Source organism: Coturnix japonica, chromosome 2 (assembly GCF_001577835.2).
Source record: "Coturnix japonica isolate 7356 chromosome 2, Coturnix japonica 2.1, whole genome shotgun sequence".
NCBI lineage: Eukaryota > Metazoa > Chordata > Aves > Galliformes > Phasianidae > Coturnix > Coturnix japonica.
In genome coordinates this window covers 64,583,056-64,608,449 of record NC_029517.1, presented here as the reverse complement: position 1 = coordinate 64,608,449, position 25,394 = coordinate 64,583,056, and the positions used below count along the sequence as shown (strand labels likewise).

General features: G+C 44.7%; 1 protein-coding gene across 6 annotated transcripts in view; it reads right to left on the bottom strand.

Annotated features, from left to right (window-relative positions):
• RREB1 (ras responsive element binding protein 1) overlaps positions 1-25,394 on the bottom strand; it is a 116,242-nt gene that overhangs the window by 58,783 nt on the left and 32,065 nt on the right. For 4 of the 6 annotated variants that reach the window (XM_015854537.2, XM_015854543.2, XM_015854539.2 and 1 more), the window contains exons 2-3: positions 3,929-4,048; positions 2,414-2,616 (exon numbers count right to left, since the gene is read on the bottom strand). In XM_015854537.2, coding sequence (XP_015710023.1) covers positions 2,414-2,616; positions 3,929-4,048 — 323 coding nt within the window. Of the gene's footprint in view, positions 1-2,413; positions 2,617-3,928; positions 4,049-8,140; positions 8,267-25,394 lie in introns of all 6 variants that reach the window. The other 2 variants (XM_015854538.2, XM_015854540.2) reach the window with 1 other exon arrangement.

Below are 25,394 nucleotides of genomic sequence, written 5' to 3'. Positions count from 1 at the left end.
ACCTACTGCTTCTTTTTTGCCCCCCGTTTAAATAAGTGATACAGTTCTACGCGATGCAATCAATGGTTTCAGAGCCTGCATTCTCAACTGCCTGCTCTTCGAATCAGCAAATTAACAGCAGATAGAGTAATTGCTGGTTCACCTTGAAGCAAAGATCAGAAACACACTATAGCTCTGCCAGAGCTGATTAGTATTGAATCTGGGGTTTATTATTAACTAAAACCCAAACTTTCTCCAGTGGTCACCCAGGGTACATGCTGCATACCGTAACACAGCTCAAGCAAATCAAGGGTAGCTACAAGAGGGAACGCTGTTGACTGACTCGATCCAGACCAAAATACATTAGCATCCCTACTCCAAATCACCTCCACAGAACACAGCACTCAGCCACCTCACTGGAGCCAAGGTGGGGAAAACACACTTCCTGAATCAAAAGATAAAACTAACAGTTAATTTGTTACCTACTCTCTTTTCAGTCAACCTGGTAAGACTGCTCTGCATTCAACTGATGGCAAACGCTTTGGGAACTGTGCACAAGGGCTGCTTTTCTCCAGCTTACATTTGTCACCTTTTTCCTTATTCTCTTATAGAGAAAAGCAAATGAGAAGTCAAGATGGATGCAGGTTGATGAGAGAACATGTTTATTAGACTATAGGTAGACTAGAGCCAAGATAAAGCCAGCATTATAAAGAGAACCATAGACTTAGGACAAAGGTCCACAGCAAAGTATTTCACTGCCAAGAAACAGCAGTCAGACTCAGAAAACTAACAAACTGCTACTATCCTTGCAATTAAAATCAGGGGCACATTCTGATCGGAATTGGAGATCTGCACGCTGCTAAACACTGGAACAAATCAGTGCTTTCATGCTGCTATGCTGAAAATGGAAATTCACTGTACTGGATGTTGTTAAACAGACTGATACCCAGTTATTATTTCACATCTTACTTCTAATACCTCAGTAACGTAGCCATTTGCCCCTCTGGCAATAATGATCTTTCAGCCTAATAACAACAAGGCTATTTACTATGTTTTCGATGTATTTATTTATTTTTACACCGTAAGAATCCCTCTTAATCCTGTCACATTTACTCTAGAGCTTCCTTTGATTCGATGCCCATCAAAGTATCAGGTGGAATAAAGGTCACCAACACTAATAAACTTCTCCGAAGCCAAGCCACATGGTGTACCAGCAGACAGCTGTGCAACAGCACTGCCACTGAGTCTCATCTGAACTCCATGCTGTACTTCACACGATGAAATCAAGGAAACAGGGTAGCCCTTAACAGGGAACACTGCAAATAAACCTTGAATTCAGATGCTAGACAGTGTGACCCCACCAACACAGTTGCATGTACACAGCCAAGGCTCTTCAATTAAGAATTCCTATGTTCATTTATCATGCCTATGTTCATTTATTATTAACAATTTTTGACTCATTTTAAGCAAGAAAATTCAAGACAAGTCATAAGTATGTCAATTGGGCAGCCACCTTGCAAGTTATTAATAAAATCGTATAGGACCATCATGAGTCACACTTCTCAACCTTTCAGATCTCTGTTACATCTTGATTCATTTACAAATTCTCTGTGCTAAAGTCAAATAGATGCAGGAACCTGGGGTATTTCTTGCTGTTCCACAACACCTTAATTAGTAAGGCTTAACTCAGCAAAAGAGACACATGGATGTCAATAATCACAGCTTGAAATGGCTCTTTCACTTCTCCAGATCAATGCAGCAATCAACTGGTAAATGGAAAAGAAAAAAAAAAAACTGATAAAAGCTACACATATTTGCTCTCAAGATTTACACATAGCATTCAGCAACAGTTCTTCACGTTTTCATTAACTACAACTAAGGGCACCTTACAGTACAACTAACTGTGTGAACCGAGTGCCTTTATGGACATTTTGTTCTAGCACCACCTTTAACCACTCAGATCTTCTGCAGCAGTAATACCTCATGAAGGGACCCTCTCAACAACTGAGCCAAGCCCCACAGCCCACTGGGTCAGGCCATTCCCTCACTGAACTACTTCAGTTCCAGATATTTTCTCTTAGGTTAATGAAATTAACTGTCCTTCTCAACAAATCAGGGCAATGCAAGAACACAGACAATGGATGTAGCAGGAAAGAAGTGGCAATTCTGGTTTTGCTGCTGCTGGTGTCAGCTGGTAGATCAGCTTGCCCACTGTATGACAGGCGAGCCCAAGCAAGCAGACCTCTTCCATCTCCAATTTTCTTAAGTGAAGTTCTGAAAGGCCATCAGGAAACATGCAAAAAGAAGCAATGACAAAAGGAGGACAAACTCACTGAGTGAAAATAAGACAAAACCACCAATGAAACATAATCACATCATTTTCCATGTAGCTGTTTTGACTTCCCAGCATCTCCCTGTACTTGGGTTTACAAACCTGATTCCTCCTACCAATCCGATTTGGTGCAGGAGACTTCGAGGGAGATTTGACAGTCTGAGAGGTCCCCCCATTTTCAGCTATCTTCCCCACATTCATTACTGCTGACATCATGGCATCAATGGAGGACAAATCTGCTCCGTCCGAACTGCTCGGTGAACTTGGTGTCACCTTGTAACTGTTTAAAGTTTCCAGCTGCTTCTCTGGAATTAAAAAGAAAAAGCACACTTAAGAGTTGCTAGGTCATCTAAAAAATTAAACTAAAAACAATGCAAACAACATAAAAACCCCAAAGCAAACAATGAAGACCCAAAGGTATTTTCAGCTGCCTACAACTCGCATCATACCGCCTGATTTCATGGACAACAGCTCATAGTAACTGAAGATTTTCTTGTAATAGTGAAAGTTTCTCCTATTGGAATGTGTAGGACAAGGTGCAAACCTCTTCTTAAAAGATGTTCACATTATCTTGACTTCCAAACAGAATTCAGTACAGGAATTATGGAGTGATTTACCAGCTGTAAAATGGTATTAATTGCAGTACCTTGCAATCTCAATGAGCCATCAGATCAGTGCCAATGAATGAATGCTCTGGCAAACAGCATCATTCAAGCAAGCTTGTATTTTAAGCAGAACTGCATAATTGAGGCATCAGTAGCACAATATACCAGTTTCTCTGTCTCTCTTACATAGCTTAAGTCAGCTTTGCAGAAGCAAAAAGCTTCTGGGAAAAAAAATCCAACTTCAAATCCCCTAAAATACATTTTACTGCCACAGCTGGCAATGATAGAATTTTCTTTTTCATTCTGCTCTACCCACTCATATCAGTCCATAGAGTATACGTTACAGCCACGGCTGATGCTGCCCTGAAGGCAAAGCTGTTCAGATTCAGACTCTTCCATCTTGTTTTGTTCATAGCTTGTCAAACACACAGGTAAGGTCCTCCACTTTCCCCTTAAGGAGTTAAAAAGGAAAATGTTTTCAAACTGAACATTCCTTCCTCGAAGAAAGAATCTCCCAACCAAATAGGAACACTCTGCAAGTCCACAGCTCTGTCAGCTCAGGTGGACAGCACAGGAGCTTCGTGTGCTTGAGTCATTCTAACACAAGAGGACGTGAGGGCGAACAAAGAGAAACATGTTTTCTTGTGAACATTTCATCTCTGTATAATACTGCCTTAGGAAGATAAGTTTGAGCACAACAAACAGGTGCTTTCTGAGGCTAAGTAATGTGGTGCCAAGCTACCTGGAGCCAAGAAAATCTTAGTTAGGAAGCCTACAGTGGTAGCTGAGTATTTATATGCCCATGCTTCTACTCACTGAATTTTATATACTTCAGACAGATAAAGGCTAGGGACAAGGAAAAGAAAAGCATGCACCAATGCCACTGCTCAGTGTAGGTTATATCCTTCCCAAAGATAAGGGTTATGGATTGGGTAAGAAATACTTCTACAAGCTTTAATCAATGCCCTAAATTAAAACTAAAGAGTCACTTGGAGCTAGTCAGACCAGTTACCTTCATTGCTATCCCCTGATTGACTGAGGCTCTCTTCTTGCTTGCTGGTCTCCTCACTTAGTGTAGTAGGTTTAGTAGCATCAGGCTCTTCAGCCTCTTCTTCAGTAGCACCCTCTAGCACTATGTGAGGGAGACAGGAAAAAGAGAAAGAGATTAAGTTTTGGTGGAAGCTGTTTTAGCAGAGACTAAAGCTCCATTTTTTTTTTGAGAGCTCTACTGATGACTACATAGATTTGATGGTGGAAGCAAGTCAACGGAGCCAATGCAATAAAGCACCCGTAGCCTGAAGCACCCTGGCACAGGAGTGGGAGATGCTGCTGCTGCCACCAGCAGTGAAATCTGGGCAAAGAAAGAGAGGAAACCCTTACTCAGCTTGGTCCCCAGCATTCAACCACAAAAAAAAAGGGGGAGGAAACAAAGGACTGAGCAAGCCAGCGTGCCACTGACAGTCATGAGATACAGTAAAGAACTTGGAAGAGTATTCTGCTTCTGGAGATTCACTAAGTAATTCAATTCCACTCACAAGCATCCCACGCCTCAATTTCTCTTCTTGGAGGATTAATATTTACACCAACAGATGAATGCAGGGCAACCTTCTTCCTTCCAGCAGCACAGAAATGACTACTGAGGTTTTTGGGGCCATCTGGCACATTCCTTACACCCACTGCCCAAGGGTTTTAGATGGACAGAAGACAAGCAACCACCATATCACCTGGCAGAATTTCTCCACACCCCTTTCTGAGACCACAACCTTATCGTGCTATCTTTGGGGTTTTGGGAGGGATTCCTGCTCTGGCTGGAGAATGACAACGCAGTTGAACATCGCTGATAGAGGTGAAGGTGAATCATCAACACCTAACAAAGAGAGGAGTTCTCTCTTTGTGGCACTCGTGGTCATAGCCTCTGAAAAAAGGTGATTCATAACACTGGAGATACCAGTATCTTTTTACTGGAGAAATATGCTTTTATAACCTTATATTGGAAATTAACACGCTGTGGACATTTCATCAACTCAGGTTTCCAAATTGCATCCAGCAGAACTAATACAGATATTCCTTTTTTTCAGAAAGCAGAGGTCATCACTCTCAATTTATGGTTAATGGAGTTTCTTTCTTTTAAATAACAAATTCTCAAGGATAACATGCAGATCAGTCACAAAACATTTCTGCAAATGCTTTTTGAAAAGCGTACGCGAACAAGAAATGATGGCATCCCAACTACTGACATTTTAGAGTGAACAAAAGTCTGACAAAGGGACTTATGTCATGCAGTTCCTTGTTTCACTCAACACAAGAAAAAGCAGCAGACTCAAGCTCCCCAAGTCAAATTGCAGTCTCTCTCAGGAGCAGCACACTGGTGGTTTGACACAGCAAGCCAGCACAGTCTAGAGATGAAACATATGTGAGACTTGACTGAGGTCACAGTCTATGGCTCCAGATAAAATCAACACCATTTTCAGTCTGCATCTTCAGAAACCAAAACTATTTTGATGCTATACTGAACCAGTTCAAGATAACTCTTTGAAGGTAACTCCTGTATGCTTCTCTGCTAAGCAAAACGCTAGTGTTCCCTGTGATGGCAGGGACTGCTTGATTCAAGAGGCCAAGCATCAATCCTTCTGTATTTTCTCCAACAAGTATAAAAGCTGCTTATTTAATAGGGTCTTTAAAAGAGGTCATTTAAGAGCAACGCAGTCACTTCTTTCTACCGCATTAGTGCTTAAAAAGAAAGTAAGTGATTTAAGCTTGAAGAGAACAAGTACTAAGGAGTCACCTGCAAGTTGCTTGCTGTATCTGCTTAGTACCACCAAAAAAAATGATCAGTTGATATTATTTGGAAGGGCTTCTGTTGAAACAGGTAAGTGCTTTACTACTTAAAAACAAGCAAACAAACACGTCAACAAAAAACAGCTCCTTCTGAAGTAGACTTAACCTTTTCTCTTTCAGTCAATACCTCTAACATTAATGTTACCACCATTATGTCCTGGAAAAAGTTACTCTATAGTGTAACTCTGAAGATTCAGCATTTCTTAATTTTAAGCAGTTGAAAGACCGAAATTCAGGTTCTGCAAAAATAAGATAATTGTTGCATATGTATTTTATTCACAGATGTATTTTCCATTTTCTTTGCATGAAGCAAAAACGCACCACTTAAACAAAGATAACCACATGAGCAGGACACACTGATTTCAGAGGCATAACTTTCTATTTGCAAGAGGATATAGAAACAATAAGGATACTGGGCCAAATCACTCCTTCCTGTGGGAAAACCCATGGCAGAAAGCCTTCAGGCAAGAGAATACGGAGAGGTTTCTCTTGCAGCTTTTTTTTTTCTTTTTCTTTTTTTCTTTTATTTATTTAATAAATGCATCACTGAGAATGAGGAAATGTTTTTTTCCACAGCACCTATGAGATCCCAGTGATGGGCAGGGGTGCCCTGTGGTCCTGCCCTCAGGACTCTAAACGCCACAGCTTGGAGGTCACACCGATGAAGCCTCCTTCCTCCCTTTCCCCAAAAGAGAACAAAGACCTCCAGGAAAGAGAGACAAACAGGAAAGAGGCTGGCAAACAGCATGGCCTCAAGTTGCATTCAACATCTGAGCAAAGCCTCTAGGAAACAGGGAACTGGAAACAAGCATTCGAGTCATCTATTCTGGAGACCCTCCCCAAGCATTGCAGTCACCCTCTTATGAAAGCAGAGGGTATACGTGTGAGGGGGCAACGAACAAAACAAAATCCTAACAGCCTTCTATCCATGGCTACAGAAAGGGACCCAGCTCCCTCCGCTTGGTGTTGTTTCTGAAGCCATGAACCTGGGCAGCTGCAATCCCACACAGAAGGCTGCAGGGCCTTCAGCTCCTCCTTGTGCTGGAGGCCCACCCTGAAGCCTCACATAACAGGAGAGCTGCTGAGAAACAGCGGGCTCGGAAAAAAAAAAAAAGCATGAAAAAAGCCTTGTTGCTTCCCATTCAGTCTGTACAGGAAGACACTTGCTAGACCTACTTCCTCCTCTGGGATAAAGTGTGACTCCACTGTATGCTAAAGCTGAGTCCATCAGCAGCTACTTCCCCCCTCTGCTTATGTGGATTTGTTTATATTTAATTTTTTTCTTTAAAGACCACTCTCAACTGTTACAGCTGTTTCTCCTTCTGGGGACGAGCATCACAGATGAAGCACACAAAAAAAAAAGAACACAGGCCAGCACGGGCCACGGGGGAAGGAAGAAGAAAGGAGAAGAGATGATAAGCCTTCAGAGTCACGATCACTTGACTTGCCATTGAGAGGCAGCCGCACTAACATGGAGCTGGTACAAGTCCCTGCTCCAGTCTGCTCCCCTGTCTCTGCACAGGAGCTCTCCCTTTGGAATAGGTAGGAAGAAACACACAATACAGGCAAGGAGGGTGAAAACCTGGTGTGTAGCACAAAGCTGCTCATTGTTCTGCCTTAAAAAAAAAAAAAAGGTTCACATCAATGTTAAATTGGAAGCCACGCACTAATTGGAGCAGGGAAAGATTAACACTCTCAGCCAAGTACCTTTATTGGTTTCATTAAACACGCCATCGTACGCAGCACAGAACACGGTGGGAGGAGTAGAAACAGGGGAAACAAATGATGGCTTTAGGAATGCACCCCCCACACACATGCATCTCAAACCACGCTTTCCTGTGAGGCCCAAACAGGAATCCTGGACCTTCTTCATCATTTCCATCTTAGCAACGCTATTATCTTAACTCATGGCTTTCCCACTGCTTTTTGTTTTGTTTTGTTTTTGTCTTCTCAGTGGTAGAAAAAAGAAATATTCCAATGATCATTTAAATGAAGGCCAGACCTTCCTAGTATACAAATTTAGACACCAACACAACTTCAAAGAGAGGGGCCGCATTTGAATAAACAGAAGTTTATGGTTTACCCTTGAGATTATAATACCTAAGAATCACTACATCACTTTCAGAAAGGTATCTGATGCACTGGTCTTGCACTGAGCTCCCACCAGAGGAGCAGATTTCCTTCCCAAGCACAAAAGCTCACTCCCACCCCAAGAGATGTACACAGCCACCCAAACTACTTTCTGAATGCGATTTGGCTTCAAAGCTGGCAGGAAGGAAAAGAGGATGAAAAATGTGTTGTGTGGGAAGAAAAAGGGGTTAACGCTATTGAAAGCCGCTGCCTCAAGGCAAAGGAAAACCGAGAGAAAAAAGTCTTCCCAACTGACCTTTTTAATACCAACTGTGCCCTTGCTACTGAAGTGTTGGTGCTGACTCGGCACCCCAGCGGTAGAGAAATATACTGGCAGCATCACCTCACTGTCACCACTGCTGGAGCACCAGTACAGAGCAGCCTATGGGGAAAGGAAGACAAGCATAAAGAAAAAAACAGTAGCATGGGAGTAGGTTGGTGGTCAGTTATTTGCTTAGGATTCAGAACAAGACAGGCACTGTAAGGATATTACCCCAAAGCTTTTGAACTTGTACCTCTAACTCGAATTCTCCTCTGGGGTTAAAAACAAAAACAACAAAACAAACAACCCAACAACAAACGAAACCTCAAAGACACCAAACCAAAGGAACAACACCTCAGGACACGCACTTTCTGGGTACTAAAAGGCAGACAGCTCATCTTGTGGTGATCTCTAGGGGTTGAAGCGGGGCTGAGGAGCACCACCCATTTTAGGGGCAGGGCAAATAAGAGCAAGAAGACCTCCATATTTATGGATTATTTTGTACACTGTTGCCACCACACCTAACAGCCTGAATTTTGAATATTCAGAGACCTTTACTTCTTCAGTTTGATCCCCTTGCACGCATGACAAGACGTGTGGGTGCATTCGGTTTTTCTCTAAGTTTTGTAATCTGCATTCTCATGATCTATGGACCATTAGCGGTGCTCAGGACCTTGGCTTGGATGACCAGAAGCATCTCTCCACAAAACATACCGGAATTTGAACTTTGCTACTGCTTTAAGCAAACTACAGCTCTGAATCAGCACGATGCCCTGGTACGATGCTGATAAGTCACAGGGAAAATGAGGAAGCTGTACTAATGCAACAGTGAGACGCTGTGCTGGAAAAGTAGGGGCTTCCTGGATGGAATTTTCCTGCATTGTTCAATGGGTTTACAGCAACACAGGGAAAAAACGGGCAGCTTTTGTATAAGATGCATTCATACCTGTCTTCCTGACCCTGCAGTTTGCTAACTTAAAGAGCAAGCACACTCCCATCTGCTCTTGCATGCAGTGGGGATGGCACGACATGCAGCAGCCTGTGGTCTTGCTAGGCTAGAAAGGAGAAGCAAAGCACACGCTGCTGCACTGCTGAGAGCGAAACTAAAATGTGACAGCCTCATCCCCTGATGGGAAAGCTTTATTCTCTGCCACCACACTTTGCACATCCGAGGGTCTGGTCCAAGCCCACACTGAATTCCTGCTCAGCAACACCGTGCCTAGCATGGCAACATCACACAATTGACCTGCTCCTGATGAATTCTGAGCTCTTCTAATGTCTTATTCCTCTTTCCTTGCATCAAAGATCTATCTAAAAGCTGTTCCTCATCCTCACCCTCTCTATCAGCTTGTGGGTTAGCACCTGGCCTTCCAGGAAGCCTTTGTCACCAAACTGCAGTCAGCCTTGAGAACGTGCTCAGACAAAAAGGAATACTGAGATTTTGAGACAGTTTAACAAACCTGGAGCCACAAGAGCTGATTTTGGACATGCACAAAAAAAAAACGAAGTCAGGAAAACAGCAAAGCAAAAGCCAAAAGTTGTTAGCATGCATCCTTCCACTCCTTCCACACACAAACTCCCCTCCATCCTCATCTTGTCAGCTCTCCATGCAGCCATTGGGGTGCAGGAGGCCACTGGGGAGGCTGTCCAGCTCCCCCAGCTCACTGTGGCAAAGGAAGCACATTGGACAAGACAGACCTTCGGCATCACCCAGTATGCCCTGCCCCTGCTCCCTCCCCGCGTGCTGAGGAGGGATACAAAAGCAATACTGTCTGTCCTTATAAGCTCTGCTTTGCATGTGTTCGGCAAGCTAGGACAGCTGTGTGGACAGCTCGCAGAGTTCCAGGAAGTTGATGTGTTTCTTGGCTTCGACACCGGTTTATTTGCCTTAGATGAAGTGGCGACCCGAGAAAGTCTCTCTGCATCCCCCTGGGCTGGCAGGCTATGGGACAGTGGCATGTCTCAAGACAGGGCGCGGGGGTCTCTCCCCAGATGGATGGGCCTTCCCCAAGCCTGACTGCCTAGGCTCTTGCTCAGGCTGGGGCTGGCCCACATCCTGCTGTGTGAGCAGACACTGTGGAACATGGTGCAGGACAGCCTGGGAGTCTGGGACCACGTTCCTCAGAGCCAGGGGCTGCCATGTCTGGCCCTGAAGGCTTCCTGCTGAGGTGGGAGGTGGGCCTGAGCCCCCCCTGCTACTCTAAGGGATACAAAACCTTACTGCTGCTGCTGCCTTGGAAGGGCAAGGAAGGTAAAGAGAGGAAACAATCTCAAATGTAGCAAGTAGAAAGCCCTGTGGCTTCTTTCAATTTTTTTTTTTTTTTGCCTTGTGCCAAAGGGTAGAACCACAAACCTAGTGAATTTAATACCTTGGAGGAAAGAAAAGAAGGGGAAGAAAGAATGGCTATCCATTGATGTGCCACCAACCTAGATGGCTAAGCAAGCAAGGACTGTGCTGAGGTAACAGGGTGCTTGTCGCAGAGCCTGAGGGGAGAGATAGACAAATTGCACTTGGGAGAACCAGACAGAAAGAGCTTCAGTGTAAGAGAGAAGAAAAGCCACCTCCTCTCCAGCCAAGGCAAGCTGCAGCTCCCTTCAGCTCTGGAGAAGAAAACGCTGCAGGATTCAGGGTGAAACGGGACACTCGGCTCTGCTGGGAGATGCTGGCATCCCCAGCAATATACAGCCTGTTTGAACCACGGGATGTCTTGTCCTTTTAAGGTGGGCCAACAGCAAGCATCTGTGCAGCAGCAGCACAGCTCGAGCCTGCAATCAATAGCCCCCGGTGTCACATTAAAAAACAGGGGCTTCTGTGCCTTACCAACTGGCCGTGCAGATGCCCAGGCACCCACCCGGAGGGGAGACAATCAGTCTGGTTGTTCCTCCTCGCGGCTTTGTGGAAACAAGAAGAAACAGCAGCGGCGAGAGGAAGAAAAGCCACGAAGCTATGCGGCTGTGCCGCTCGCTGGCAATCGGTGCCTGCAGCTGTTGGGTCAGGAGGGGGGCCTGCAACCCCACAGCTTGGCCCAAAGTAGCCCCAGGCCCAAGGATGCAGGCAAGGGTCCCAGGCAAATCTCTGGAGGACGGGGTGGGAGAAAAGAGCGAGCGTTTTGCTGCCTCATGCTTGTTTTTCACACATAGCTGGAGCCGCATGTGTGCAGCAGGACAGGTTTGGAAGGGATTACTGAGAGGCAGGATGAATCACGCAGAGGAAGACGTAGAAAATCTCCTGTGCTAGTGCCCTGCATCTTGCGTGGTGAGCTGCTTGTGACCCTTTTCCTTCAGGGATGTGTTTAAACAGGGCTTCACCCACTAAAGGGGACAGCACCCGTTTGCTCCCTGTGGAGCCTCAAGTGAAAGCATCCTTTACGGGTGATAGCAGTGTGCTCTGTGCAGCACCTTTTACCAGGCAGCATTACAAAGCACAACACATCTCACAGGGTACTGCAGCAATGCTATGCGCAAAGACTGAAATTACAGTGCTTAAAACTCATTTCCAAATGTCTTAATATTTTAAAGCCACAAGCCCTGAAGGATAATCACAACCTCAGATGCTCAGCCTATAACTTCTTACCACATGGCAATACCAACACACAACAACTCTTCTTTACAAAACAGCATATTTTATACCCAGGAACACACATCCTCCAAAACCAAAATGGCTTTTTCTTTTTTCAGAGGGAAAAATAAAGATCTCAATGCGTCTCTAACATTTAAAAGCCAAGACAGCTGTACTCTAGCGCTACTTAAAGATGAGAGCCTCCACCAAGTTAAGCAGAGAGGGATTCAACATGCAAATGTTTTGCAGAGGGAATGATTCAAGAGTCTGCAGCTCTCCTCGCTGCTCTTTTCCAGGGAGCATGACTTGCTGACAGGATTAACTACTGCCAGGCTCACGAAGCTGGGAGACAGCTGCCACATGGCAGCCATTTATTACAAAGCTCCGCTCCTCTCAAGTTAGGAAAGAGGCAGACTATTTCATCTGTGTTATCAGCAGGGTTCCACTGCTCCACAGGCTTTGGAGACCAGGCTTCTTCTAAACAAACACCTCCTTTTCTTACTCCACCTTGTTAACATCCTTATCTTCCCGTCTTCTGTTTCTGGTCAGCACAGGAACTATTCCCTCTATCACACTCTCCAAACAAATAAACAATACATTTATAAGTCCATTTATAAGTCAATTTAAAATGTTCAGAAACACATGCACTGAAAGGGATTTTTAGAGTGTTTTAGCTTGATGTTTTAGGAGGGGGAACCTCCTGTCACAGGGAAGAAAGAGAGAAGTGCTGGAGCAAAGAGATTCAGAAATATTCTGTGCAGCCCTCAATCTTCTGTCCAACTCAGAAAGCATTTTTAATGCCAACCTCCAGTACAACATCCAAAGCAGCTACACAGCTTTTTGTAAGCGAGATAACCTGCAGTGCTGCTTCATACTTCTATCTCCACACCAGGCAGACCTCACACAGACCCACAAGCCAAAGCCACACTCCTGCCTTTTACCACACAAGGCACAAGAGGCTTCAAGTCAACCACCTCCTACAGTCTGTTAATGACCAGAAACAGATATGCACCACCCATGTCACCACGTGATATTCAATTTAGATGACCGTCAATTGCCATTCTCCCATCATCCTGAGCCAGAACTAAAAGATACAAGCCAGCTGTTCATTTTTACCTGGAGGATTCTAATCAGATATTTGCCATAGGCACCAGAGTACCACAAATCTCTCAAAGTGGAGTTTATCACTTTCTCATGGTGAAGGAAGAGCCCAGCCTTGAGAAGAATGTCTCCCCCCCATTGCTAATGAACAGCCTTGTGAGCACTCGCATGTGCTTACAGCAGCTGGGCAGGCAGCCTTGCTTCAGCATTGTTTGGAGAGCTCTGCATTCTGAAAGTCACTGTTTGTTTTTTGTTTGCATTAGGTAAATTAATTACAGCGGTAGATTGCTCTGGCAAGCGGGCAAAGCATCTCCAAGCTGAGACCCACACAGGCGAGCCACCAGGGGAATTTTAAACAACAATGCTACTTGTCAATAGTGCTCTTCGCTGTGAGCTCTCTTTCTATTTTGAAGTAAACACACTGAAACTAACCTGTGGGAGGTGTTTCCTGCACACTGACAAAACGAAACAGCATCTCTTAATTTTCATAGACTGCTACACACATGCTAAAAAAAGAGCACGGGAATCCAGTTCTGCAATTTCTTTCCTTTACCAGATGAGCAGAAGAAGCTTCTTCAGAAAAGACCTCTCTCCATCTGACCTGAAAAAGATGCATTCTAAACCAAGAACTGCCTGCACTCACACAAACACAAATCCCCTTCATCCACAACCATATCCAGCTGCCTGATCTTCTACGTTCCTTGCCACATAGTTTTTGCTCTGGGACTTTAAAAGCCTAGGAGGCATTTCAAAAGGATTTTACAAAGTACACAGGCCCGGCCTTGCAAAAGCTCATGAGGAATCCACGGAGGTCATCGTGGAGCTTAGACAGTCTGCAAACAGCATAATCCATGTGCTGGTGGGGTGAGGAATGCCCATGGTCAGGCGGATGGGCCTGAAGACTTGTGCAGGAGTGGGCTCCTCCAACAATGCAGTAAACTGTGAGGAAATGCCTGCTGATCTTCAAAGCTTGTCAAAGGGAACAGTCATAAGTTCCCTGAACATGAGCATTTTGGTGGCAAGGCCACAATCCTCTTATATGCTCAAACAAAAAATAACATGGAAAACGAACAAACATCCACTAATGTTAATAACTGCAAATACTGGCAAGACCAACCCTCTGCTCTGTGACAAGCCTCCAGATCCACACAGTACAGTCCTGAAGCTCCTCAGCACAACAGGCATAGGGATTAGGCAAGCAGCTTACAGCCTCTGCAGCCTTCTTTTTTTCTATTATGGGCAGTCCTACCCACATGCAGGCTCCTGGAATGCAATTCTCAGTTGTTCAGACAAAGGGAGATGCTGCAGCCTGTAGGTGTAAAAGGTACCCAGTGTAACTCCATCAAGACCACCACAGTGCACGGCCCCATCAGCAGGATTTTAGGTGCAGCCCTCAGCTGTCTGGCAGGCTGTACAAGTCACTGTGAGTAAAGGGGAGTCTGGACACCTGCACGCCGCAAAGAATTGCAGGAAGTTTATTTCAGGAAAGCGGAGGGGAGAAAAAAAATAATAAAATAAAAAGAAAACAGACCAAAATGTGAACAGGTTTCTTCAGTAAGTGAGGTTTCAAGATGTTGTTCCTCCAGCCAAAAATGTCTGCTGCTGGTCCAAAAGCATCCTCGTCTTCCAAAAGAACAGTTCCACTACTTCACACATTGCCACCAAACAGATGATACACACAATTCTTTCCACAACTCATGTATGAAAAGGGCAGTTCACTTCCTTCTGCTCAGTCCCTCTGACAGATAACAACGCACACCCCAAAACACTAATCTGAAACAAAGTAGTACAAATTATGTTCAACTGGACTGAGTCGTAGTTGCAAGCGTTAACCACATAGAGAAACACAGAATCATAGGCTGCCCCCAGTTGGAAGGGACCCATAAGGACTATGGAGTCCAACTCCTGGCAGACTCCAAAACAACCGAGCTCACACACACAGAACAGATCAAGTGACCTGTGTATCCACTCACAGCCATCTCAGCTTCTGCAGCAGGATAGCAAGAGTTTGCTAAGAGGAACCTTGACTCATCTCTTTCAGATACACACGCACAGCGAAGCAACATTAAAGGATCACAGTAGGACTCATGATACTGAAATTCATACTTACTTTCATGAGGGATGTTCCCATGTGAACATCTTCTCAGTCATATGTATACATACGTACCCACCCACACAGCCATCCTCTTTTAATTCCAAGAACAAAATCACCTTGCTTTACAGTTTCAAGCCAATTCATATTGTGGTAATATGTTGCACCAAAAGTAATGCCTCCTATGTCTTTCCACATACACTACAACCAAGATAAAGAGTACAATAACACTGCTGGATAGAGCAGATTCTCAGCTACAAAACCCTATGTTTCAACACACTCACCACCATTACCACTGTGCTTTCACCAGTGATGAACAAGACCCAGCATTTGCACCAGTGGAGGTGACTGTCTCCGCCACCACTGCAGAAACACCACTCACTGCCTCACTCTGCTCAATCCCACTGTTTGGTCTCCATCAACATTCAGCAAACATCAATGAATGTCAATGGATGCCATTTTTTTCCACATGGAGGAATCCAATGGCACACCTTTGCTTCATACATGCCTCCATGTCAGACGCCATTTTGTCAGCCTGCCCTTCTGCTGCCATCTGTCCCACAGCAACAACACATAATGAAATACTGGTGGGAAGGTTTAGTCTCTACTGCCATATCAACCAACATCCACCCCTGACATGGTGGGCCTACATCATAAAATAGGAGGCATCACTTGTTGAGCCCGCATGTACTCCTGCACTAATTCTGTTGAGGTCACTTAGGATCTACTCCACAACAAGAGGTGAACAATACCAACAGAGTTTTAAGAGAGACACAAAAGAAGAAAAAGTCATCAGATGTGGTTCTCTGAATAGGATGCAACTCCTTAAAGGCACAAAATGTGTTTCTACCCAAAGTCCCCCCAAACTTCATACATAATAGATGTTAATTCTGCGCAAAAGCAAGGGACAAAGAACATCTCTATGGCAGAAAAATTTCAATTCACACTTTCCCCTCAGATACTAAACTACAAGAGCTATTTTTCTTCTCCAGTTCAGGCATCATTGCTTTTCACAAAGTTTCATAAGCATCCAGGAGCTCAAATATTACATATAAAGAGGTACAGGGGAAGAATTCAAGGAATTAATACCACTTTCACCTGTGGAGAAGACAAGTGTGTATTTTAATGGGTTTAAACAAGCAGCTAAAGGAGAAACCAAACAAAACCGCCGGTTAAATAAATAATTTTTCACTGTAAGGTGAAAAACGTTTCTCAGCCTACCCACTCATTTCACACATGGTAATGTGGAGGTATAATTCTACCAAAAACTAGAAGACAGTCACCAGATTTGTTTCGCTTGTTTGTTCATCTGAACTTCAAAGAGGGTTTTTGAAGCCAGAAGATTTCGCCAGCCCGACTTACTGACAGCTGAAGACAGAAAGGGGCCTTCCCTCATCTGTTAGGGTCTTGCACGACACGGAGGCTATGGAGGTAGCCACTTTTTGAAACAGAAGGAGCAGCAACGTGTTCAGCATATTTCACAATGAACTCAAAACATTATTCAATACAGATCCGACATTAAAGAATATGGAAGCTGACAAGTTCAGAGGTTCCTCAGTAAATACACCCCCTATTAAACTTCTTAAACATGCTAAAACAGGGATAATTTGAAATAGCAAGGTTTTTAAAGTAAGCAAGCTCCCACAAGGGTTCAGTAGTTGAGAGGGTTATCAGACCTCTGGGGGAAGTCAGGGGCTCCATCTTGGCAGTGTTTCATCTCTTCATATACCCAAGAGACCGATTACTCCATGATAAGCAATTAGCAACCCCAGGGAGGACAGTTAACTGTCCTACCCAAACAAAAAGGCTGCGCAAATGTAAGTCTCACCAGATTAAAGAAACACTATCTGAAGAAAAGCAAATTTGTGTTTGCTCCTTTCTACTGGAACTTGCAAAGATTACGCTTTGCCTACATATGGCACACAAAGATCTCAGAAATCCCAAATTTGAGCACGTACTTGCTGCTAAATTGGTAACAAATGCTCTGAAGCATTTTCTTTCCCAAGACACTAGTGCCGTGATGCAGGAAAAAAGGAGGAGGGATGGAGGGGAGGAATACAGTAAATAGTGATTAGAAGACTTGAAATAGTAATCTCATTCAGTTAAATTTGTTTTCCTCATTGTTAAAACTGTGCCCAGTCGAGGGTAAGCTGCCAAAAGAGAGACCTGGAAGGGCTGTGGGATACCTACGTGTATCACCATCCTGCCCACGTTGAACATTTATCTCCGGCAAAGCCGAGGGCCGAATTCACCTTTCGCCTGCCAGCTGATGTAGAAGCTCCAGCACACACTGCCACTGCCAGTGACAGAGTAAGTTCTGACTTACGTCAGGCACAGCACATTTCAAAGTGCTTTGACAGCTTAAAATATGAAGGAACGCTTTCCAATAAGACGACCCCCTGTTCGTTTCTGCCCTTTTATCTTTTCTTAACAGTTTGCCATCCAGTGATAGGAGGGAACTCCAGCTGCATAGCCTGAGCTTTTATCTTCTGCTGACCATGCAACAACACAAAGCTCAGCGCTGGATTTCCTGCTGCTTGCCTAAAGGGGCTGTTCAGCTTGTTTAAATATTACTTGCCTTGAGAGCCTTGGAGTTGTGCCCAAGCGCTGTACTGTATCTTCCCAGCATCCATTTCAGCATGTACTTTAAAGGTCTTTAGGTTCGATGTACTATGCTCTCCCTTGCGACAGGAGGAGCCTGATGCCTCCAGGAAAAAAAGAAAACCCACACAACTCCTCCCTCTCCCCCCAGTTAATCCCCACGCTTCATTCTGTTACACAGCGCAAAGAAGTCCCTCTTCATCCCAAAAGCACGCAAACATATTTAGTTCAGTAAACTGAACCAATTACAACCAAGGCAAAGACATTCCAGCATGAAAGTCGGCAGCTAGAAGAAATCAGATGCCATGTATCACTTACGGCAAGCTATCAGAGCCCTGTAAGCAAACAGCCGACAAGGTACAGGACCAAAAGAGGACTTTTAAGGCGAGCTGTGGCATGGCAGCCTCCTGTCATGCCGAGGTTAGGAAGTCTCCACAGTGGATTTTAGATGGGACCTCCTCAGAATTTGTGAACAAAACACCGTATTGCTGTCTTTCTTACTTCAGAGTAGGGATGCAAATAAACTGCAGCTTTTACAAAAGCAAGAAAGAATCAGTCTGTGCAGACTCTTTTGAAGTCCCTCATGTTCACAATTACCATGCCACAGAAAGGCTGAGCTCTGCTACAAGGTCAGCAGTAAGATAACCTTGGCTGAACAAGAAGCCCTGTGCCAGCCAGCCCGGCAGAGCATAAGGTGGCTGCCATGTGGCCCAGCAGGCCCGTGCTGCTCCCCAGCCCATACCAGGGGAAAAGGATGGCAGGCAAACCCAGGCTAAAATAAACTCGTGGAACTTGTGGATACAGACACGCTAGTAAGGAAAACTTTAGCCAGTGCTGACTGCCAAAACTGTCCTGGAAGAAGATGCCTCTCACACTCCATCTTGCTCCTGTGATGCAGTGATACATGTCCCCCCTCAAGCTGATTTAGAACTACAGCTGCAAGGAATCTCAAGGCTAGATACGGAAAACAGTTTTTAATCCATTCTGCTTTGCCTCAGTCTGCAGAGCACAGACTGACTTAACCTGATGTAAGCCACGGCTGTCATTCAGAAGGACGGACAGCCAGTCCCTGCTTAACCCCTCAGCTCCCGCTGCACCCTTTTCCCTCAGGCCTAGCAGTGATCTGGGACTGTGGAATCAGTCATAGACTTGTGGCATTTGTTTTTTGTGCTTCTCTATACGTGCACGCAAACATATTTCACCATCAGCCTTCGAACAGGGTAGCTGAAGCATCATCAAATTACACCCTCTATTTGAGTGCGGGATGAGAGACCTGAGCAAGAATGTTGTCTGTAACTCTACTCCTGTGGAGCTGCAGTACCAGCGAAAGATGAAAAGATGTCGTGGAACAAACTCTCAGCCAGTTCCATCTGCAGAGTCCCTCCTCCTGCTTCCCTTCGCTTCCTTCCCTCCAGCTCAGAGCTCATTTGCAGTCCTTCTGGCATAGAGAACATCTCTTACCCATTTAAAATCCTACCTGAAGTTCAGCTCAGGTAAATATACTACCACAATTAAAATGTTCTGCACTGCATCTCTTCCACGGCATCCCCGGAAGAGGGGAGCAAGAGAGCAAGAGCAGTCCTGAGCAGTCTGTCAGTCATTTTACTGCTTGTCTATCCAATCTCTCCCAGATCAAGGACTGGGTGTACCTTTTGTGCAGCACTAAGCACAAAGCAAACAAAACTCCAGAATATCTCCACCCTCAGCCTCCCCCAGAGTTCTCAGGGCTGATTTAAAGTGCATTTTCCACATTTTTTGTTGGTTCACAAGCAGCTGTAAAGGACCCTGTCCCCATGCACAAAGCTATCCCCCCAAAAAAACAGCTCATGATTCATTAAGCTACGTCAGCAACAATGCTGGAACAGTCTGCCACTATGTACCACTACATGTCTCAACCAGAGCTACAGAATGGTAAAGCAGGGCAAACAGCTCACCTGGAGTTCTCAGTTACTTTAGAAAAAATATTTACAAACCTTGGAGCCTTGGACTTAACCTGCAGCTCAGTGGGAATGGCACACGTGCTCCCACACTGGCAGCTGACCGACTCCAGAGAGTGGCCTTTACTGCACAGTGCATCACCTTAAGGGGATGGAATGGGACAGAAGTAGAGAAAAGAAACCAAAGCTGCACAGAGCAAGGACATGCTGCCTGGCTGCGTGTCCTCAAGCGCTGCTAGCTCACATTGCTTGCACCATCTGATCGCTCAAAGCTAAACATGGAATGTAGGTAGCAAGTCATAACGCTGTGCAGGGCTGGAGACGTGACTATCAGCTGTTTCTGCATTATAATTACTGCACTGAGGTACAGCAGGACCAAACATTTGCCTGTGCGGATTTCTGTGCTGCTTTAATTCATTAAAAATAACAACAAAGGCTGCGTATCACTTACAGATTCAAGATCACCATCACTTTTCTGCAAGCCTGGAATTTAAGTTCTCAATCATCCAGACAAGAGGAGAGACCAGTATTATTTTGCTTTACTTGAAACAGCATTAAGAAATCAGATTTCACACAGCTGTGATCAGTCTCTCCTCCCCAAGACAGAAAGAAGTTCTAAAGACAAACACACTGAAGCAGCACTCCTGAATCATCACCCTCTGCCTTTCCAAGCAGGACTTGGTCAAGTAGCAGGACGATTAGACTATATGATCTCCAGAGGTCCCTTCCAACCCCTCTGATTCTGTGATTTCCCCTGCTGGCCACTTCTGCTCCTATGCTTTCTTTTAAAGTCTCTGCCCCACTAATAAAACTAAGAAAATCTTACTGTAATATCAACATTTCCTTATATTATCACATTCTCTGCTGAACTGAATAATACTGACCCTCAGCTCCCCCTGGGCCTTAACTGATGCAAACCGCTTCCTTGGGTTCTGTCTTTCTCCATGTTATTTTTGTCCTAACATGCACAAAGTACAAGCACAGGGCTGGGTTTTGCAACTCTGGGCTGAAAATGCAAATATCTTCACCGGTACAGCTGGAAGGGAAGGCTTAACTTTGAGGCAATTTGTTACTGTATCACGTTCAGAATTAAGCCAAGCTCAAAGCGCACACGTCAGCGAGGAAATGATTTAAGCCAGTGATTCGACACAACTTACTGTCCGGGCTTTGCCTTGCATGTGAAGCTGAAGTTATTGGGAGCACAAACTGTCAGATAGTGCCATTAATTTTAGTACAACACATCAACAGAAGAACAGTACTAGAATCGACTGAGAACTTACAGCAGTATGCACACAAACCTTTTATGTTACATCAAACAATACAGGCAGCACAAACCAAGATGGCATAGACTATTTCCAAGTGATTGAAGGCCAAGGGATGCTTCCAAGAGATTATTCCAGAGCTACCTACATTCTCCTGCTGGAGAGTGGACTCCCCTCACCCACCCCCCAACCCATCCCTTAACAGGAACAAATGAAGGAGCACATTAGCACTTTTCTAGATAAAGATGCATTCACAGCAGAATCCCTGTGAGGGCTGAATACAAAGGGATGCCCTCCCCCCCCTCAGACTTCAAAGCTGCCATTTTTTGCATGAGCAGTGATGCACCCGGATGCAAGGTGGTTATCAGGAAGGTGGCAGGAAGGCACCAGTGCAGCAAGAGCCACAGCTGCGCTCTAGCAGGTCAGAGAAGTGAGCTGGTGGCCAGCAGACCAGAACTTCTGTTAGCAGCAGCACAACACCAGCTCTAAGAAACCACTTCCTATCCGATTCTCCCTCCTGACGCCTTGCTTCCTACTGCCATTCAGAACAGCCAGGCAACTGATCTGTAGCCATCCAGCAGAATTGGCTAACGCAACCTCACCCAGCCTACCGCCCCAACAAAAACCACCAACGAATCGAGCTGGTGGTTAACTGCAAACTTGTGCTTCACTGGCAGCACTGAAGCGAGGGTTCTCTCTTTCCCATTCCACAGACGCTGCTCTCTCAGAAATCCACTCTGCACAACCTCTACAAACATCCCACACATCTGCTTCCACCTGGTGGATTACCGGAGATTGAGACTATAGCACGTCTCAAAACAATCGTGTAAACTCACCCCTGAAATTGGCAGCATGATAACGCTGTGGGCAGCACCAGAGGGGAGGAGCATTGGGGTTTGGGGGGGAAAGGGGAGCTGGTGAGAAAAGGAATACCAAGCACTATTTAACTCCTTCTCAGACTTCATCTTTTCTCTCTTGAAAAGCAAAGAAGAAAAGGGACTTTTCTTTCGTTTTGATGAGTTCCTCAAAACAGAAGAGAGCAAAGCTATTCAATATTGCTCCTTGGTGCTTAGCTTCAAACAGAAACTACCAAAGGCTCCTTGGGCCTGCTGTGGTCTGCAAGAGGGCTACTGGGGGCCATGCACTACATACCCAGGTATTTATGAACTTCAGGGCCTTTGTTTTAATTTAAGAATCATAGAATGGCCTGGGTTGAAAAGGACCTCAAAAATCATTTAGTTTCTAGTCCCCTGCCATGGGCAGAGTCACCAACCACCAGACCAGGCTGCCCAGAGCCACATCCAGGCTGGCCTTGAATGCCTTCAAGATGGGGCATCCACAGCCTCCTTGGGCAACCTGTTCCAGTGTGTCATCAGCCTCTGTGTGAAGAATTTCCTCCTAATATCTAACCTAAATCTCCCCTGTCTCAGTTTAAAACTATTCCCCTTTGTCCTATCACTATCCACCCTCATAAACAGTCGTTCCTCCTCCTGTTTATATGCTTCCTTCAAGTACTAGAAGACCACAGTGAGGTCTACCCAAAGCCTTCTCTTCTCCAAAGAGACCAGCTGTGTTTGGCAAGGTGTGCTTTCAAGACAGACTGCTTTCAAGCTACCCATACATGGAACAGAAACACCAGCAAAGCTAAATACATCCAACATAACAGCTTTTTTAGTCTGACACCAGCAAACCCCTCATGCAGAAATTCTATACCTCTGTGTCATAGCATTAGAGAAATATTTGGGCATTCACCATCTTATTTTCCCTCAGTTGCACACTTAGAAATGGCTGAAGTCCTTTTTTATTATTAGTTTTATTACTTATTTCTCTTTCAACCCAAACAAATGTGGCCTGAAGCTAAACACCTGAAATGTGGTGTTCCAGTACAACTGGTTAAAGCTTAGTAGAGCTGCATGCAAGTGAAAACAAGGCTCAGAATAAAGGCGCCCAGTGATCTCTGACTGATATACCCATGGCAGCCCAGCTTCTTGCTCACACTGGAACCTACCAGCATTATTGTCCCATCTGGGTCTCTATGTATACCTTGAAATTAGGAAGCTGACTAAGCTCCCTACAAACTGGTCTGGTCAGTCCCAGTCACCCCCATCCCAAACCAGTGAAAGCTGACAGCTTGACATCCTCTCAAAAGGTGAAATGAAGTCTTGAACCGCAATGGTGGAAATGCCAGCATATACTACACGTATCTTTTACCTGTTCTCTAGTTGCTGTCCTAGCCCCTCACCCCAGAATTCAAGAGAGATGTTTAGGGCATTTTTGGGTTTGCTGACTTTAAGTCCATTGGATAAACTCCAATCCTGGTTGTTCACAAGTCAAAAAATGTTTGCTTGGAAAACAAAGCAGAAATATGCTGCACTTCTCTCACAGTCACTCCATTCCAAGAGCCACAGCTTTAGCACTTCCAGTTTCCCATCTCATTAAGTGTCTTGCAATACTTGTTTTTGTAACCATTTTCCATGCTGTCTACACAAAAAAGCTATCTCGGAAGCCAGAAGAACTACATTCCTTACACATGGACCCTTTCCAGACTCATTCCAATACTTTCTGTGCTTAAGGTCCTATACATTCATGAACACAGATCATTACAGGCCCAGCAGTTAATTCATTTTCAAGTTGCCCTAATTTTGAAGCTAAACACTTTTTAAACCTCTCAGTCTCTCATGTTCCCATAACTCCTTAAGGAAGTCAGACTGCCTCCCAAATTCTCTCAATTCACTGTTGCAACAATGGCACTTCAGCATCCTGACTTGCCTTCTGATAAGCCACTGAGCCAGTCTACATTTCCATGCACACAGAGGGCAATTTGTATTAACTACAACAGACACAGCATCTTTCTTTCCAAGGACTTCTGAGTGAGATGCCACTTGTTTTCCAGCTCTTCCTCTTCAACTCTTTCAGGACTCTTTCCACTCTTTCCTCATCACCTTCATTCTGAAAGGTTACAGCTCACAGACCCCATGGTAGACACCAAGGCCTTTGGTGAATCAGTGAATGGCTATTAGCTACAACATTAAGGTTCAGACAAGATACAAAGCACAAACATACTTCCATAAACTTCAGATCCAAATGCAAATTTACTGCCCGTCTTCATGAATGTCAGACAATAGAAATGCCAATAAAAGATGCCACAGCAAGAGTCAAGACAGTCAGCCAGCTGTCCATGGCCTGGAGGGGACAGAGACCCAGCCACCACTGATGGGACATATGGGCCTTCTAAATTCATGCCCACCTCAGTCTCTGCACAAGTTCTTGTCCTGCTGACCAGGCCCCACGTTCAGCTCCCTGTGATCCTTGCACAGTGGTCCCTTTGACACTACAAATGAATTATCGCTTAGCATCACTGGCGGCAACCTGAATCTCCCGTGGATGGCATATACAACTTCTCTTTCTCCAGCTGCAGCAGTACTATTCTGGGGCTCAACAGTGCAAACTCAAGAGTTACAGCTGAAAGTAAACAGGTGGTCACTTCCTGAGGTCAAAATGTACCTGCAAACGCAGGTTCACAATGCAATGCACAAATATTTGTTTTCTCTGCATACTTTTACATCCTCCATGTCTTGGAAAGCTTTGGTGGTTTTGTTTTTGTTTTGTTTTTTTAAAGGAAGAAAAAGAAAGAACAAAAATCCCCAGTTCTTCCAGTTTCTGTTCACGGAGCAAATCCTCCAATGCTCCCTTTGTGTGCTCAGGCCCCAGAAAGCTGCCAGAAACAGTCGAAGGATGGGGATGAAGGAAGTTTTCTGTGATTAATCCTGCTTTCAAAAGGCTTTAGAAGTAACTATGATCAAACACATGCAATGCATTGCTGAAATCAATACGAAAACTCAGAATGGAAACTATTTTAGAAATCACTACAGCTTTAAGTTTTCTATTTATTTACAGGTTTGACAGTAAATGATGAATGGGTTCCCATAGAATCAAACAGCTTTTCAAATTCAAGATATAATCCCACACAGATTGGTATCCTTACATCCTTCTTGTGCATCTGTATCAGAGACTCAATGGTACATACATGAGGATGAATACCTACGAGGTTCATAATCACATCTTTGCACCAAAATCTTTACTGAACAATCTGACAAAAGGATGCCTACTTTTAGTACGTACAGTTCCACATCACTCGACTCATTTGCAACCTGTCGTATTTAGCTCTGGAGACAAAAGGAGACACACTTCTCCCCCAGTCCGATGTAGTAAATCCATCATGGCAGTCAACACAAAACCCATCAGAGACACAAGAATCATGCCTTTGGGATGGTACGCTACCGGCTCCTGCATGGTTAAGCCTGATGAGTTTGCTGAAGCACAGCTTTTAGCCAAGTGCTTTTTCATACTAACTCACCCACAGAGCAAAGACGATTAATCATCATTTATTACTCACCTTCTGGCAACACCCACTCCAAGCTAGGCACCGTCCAGACACATCAGGAAGACAGTCTTCATCTGAAGGGTCTGCCATAGAAGGGAGCCATTTCTAAGACCCGATCCCAACAGATACAGCTGCCAGGATCCACCAGATTAAAGCTTCTCACAGCATACCTTAAACATGAACGCAGTTCTTTCAGAAAGTGACAAGACTTGTAGTAAATACACCAGCTGTACCTACTTTTCACTGCCTGCCAACTCCACTGGAGTTACAGTACAAATAATTCTTACGAAAGGATGTTGCTGAAGAAATATG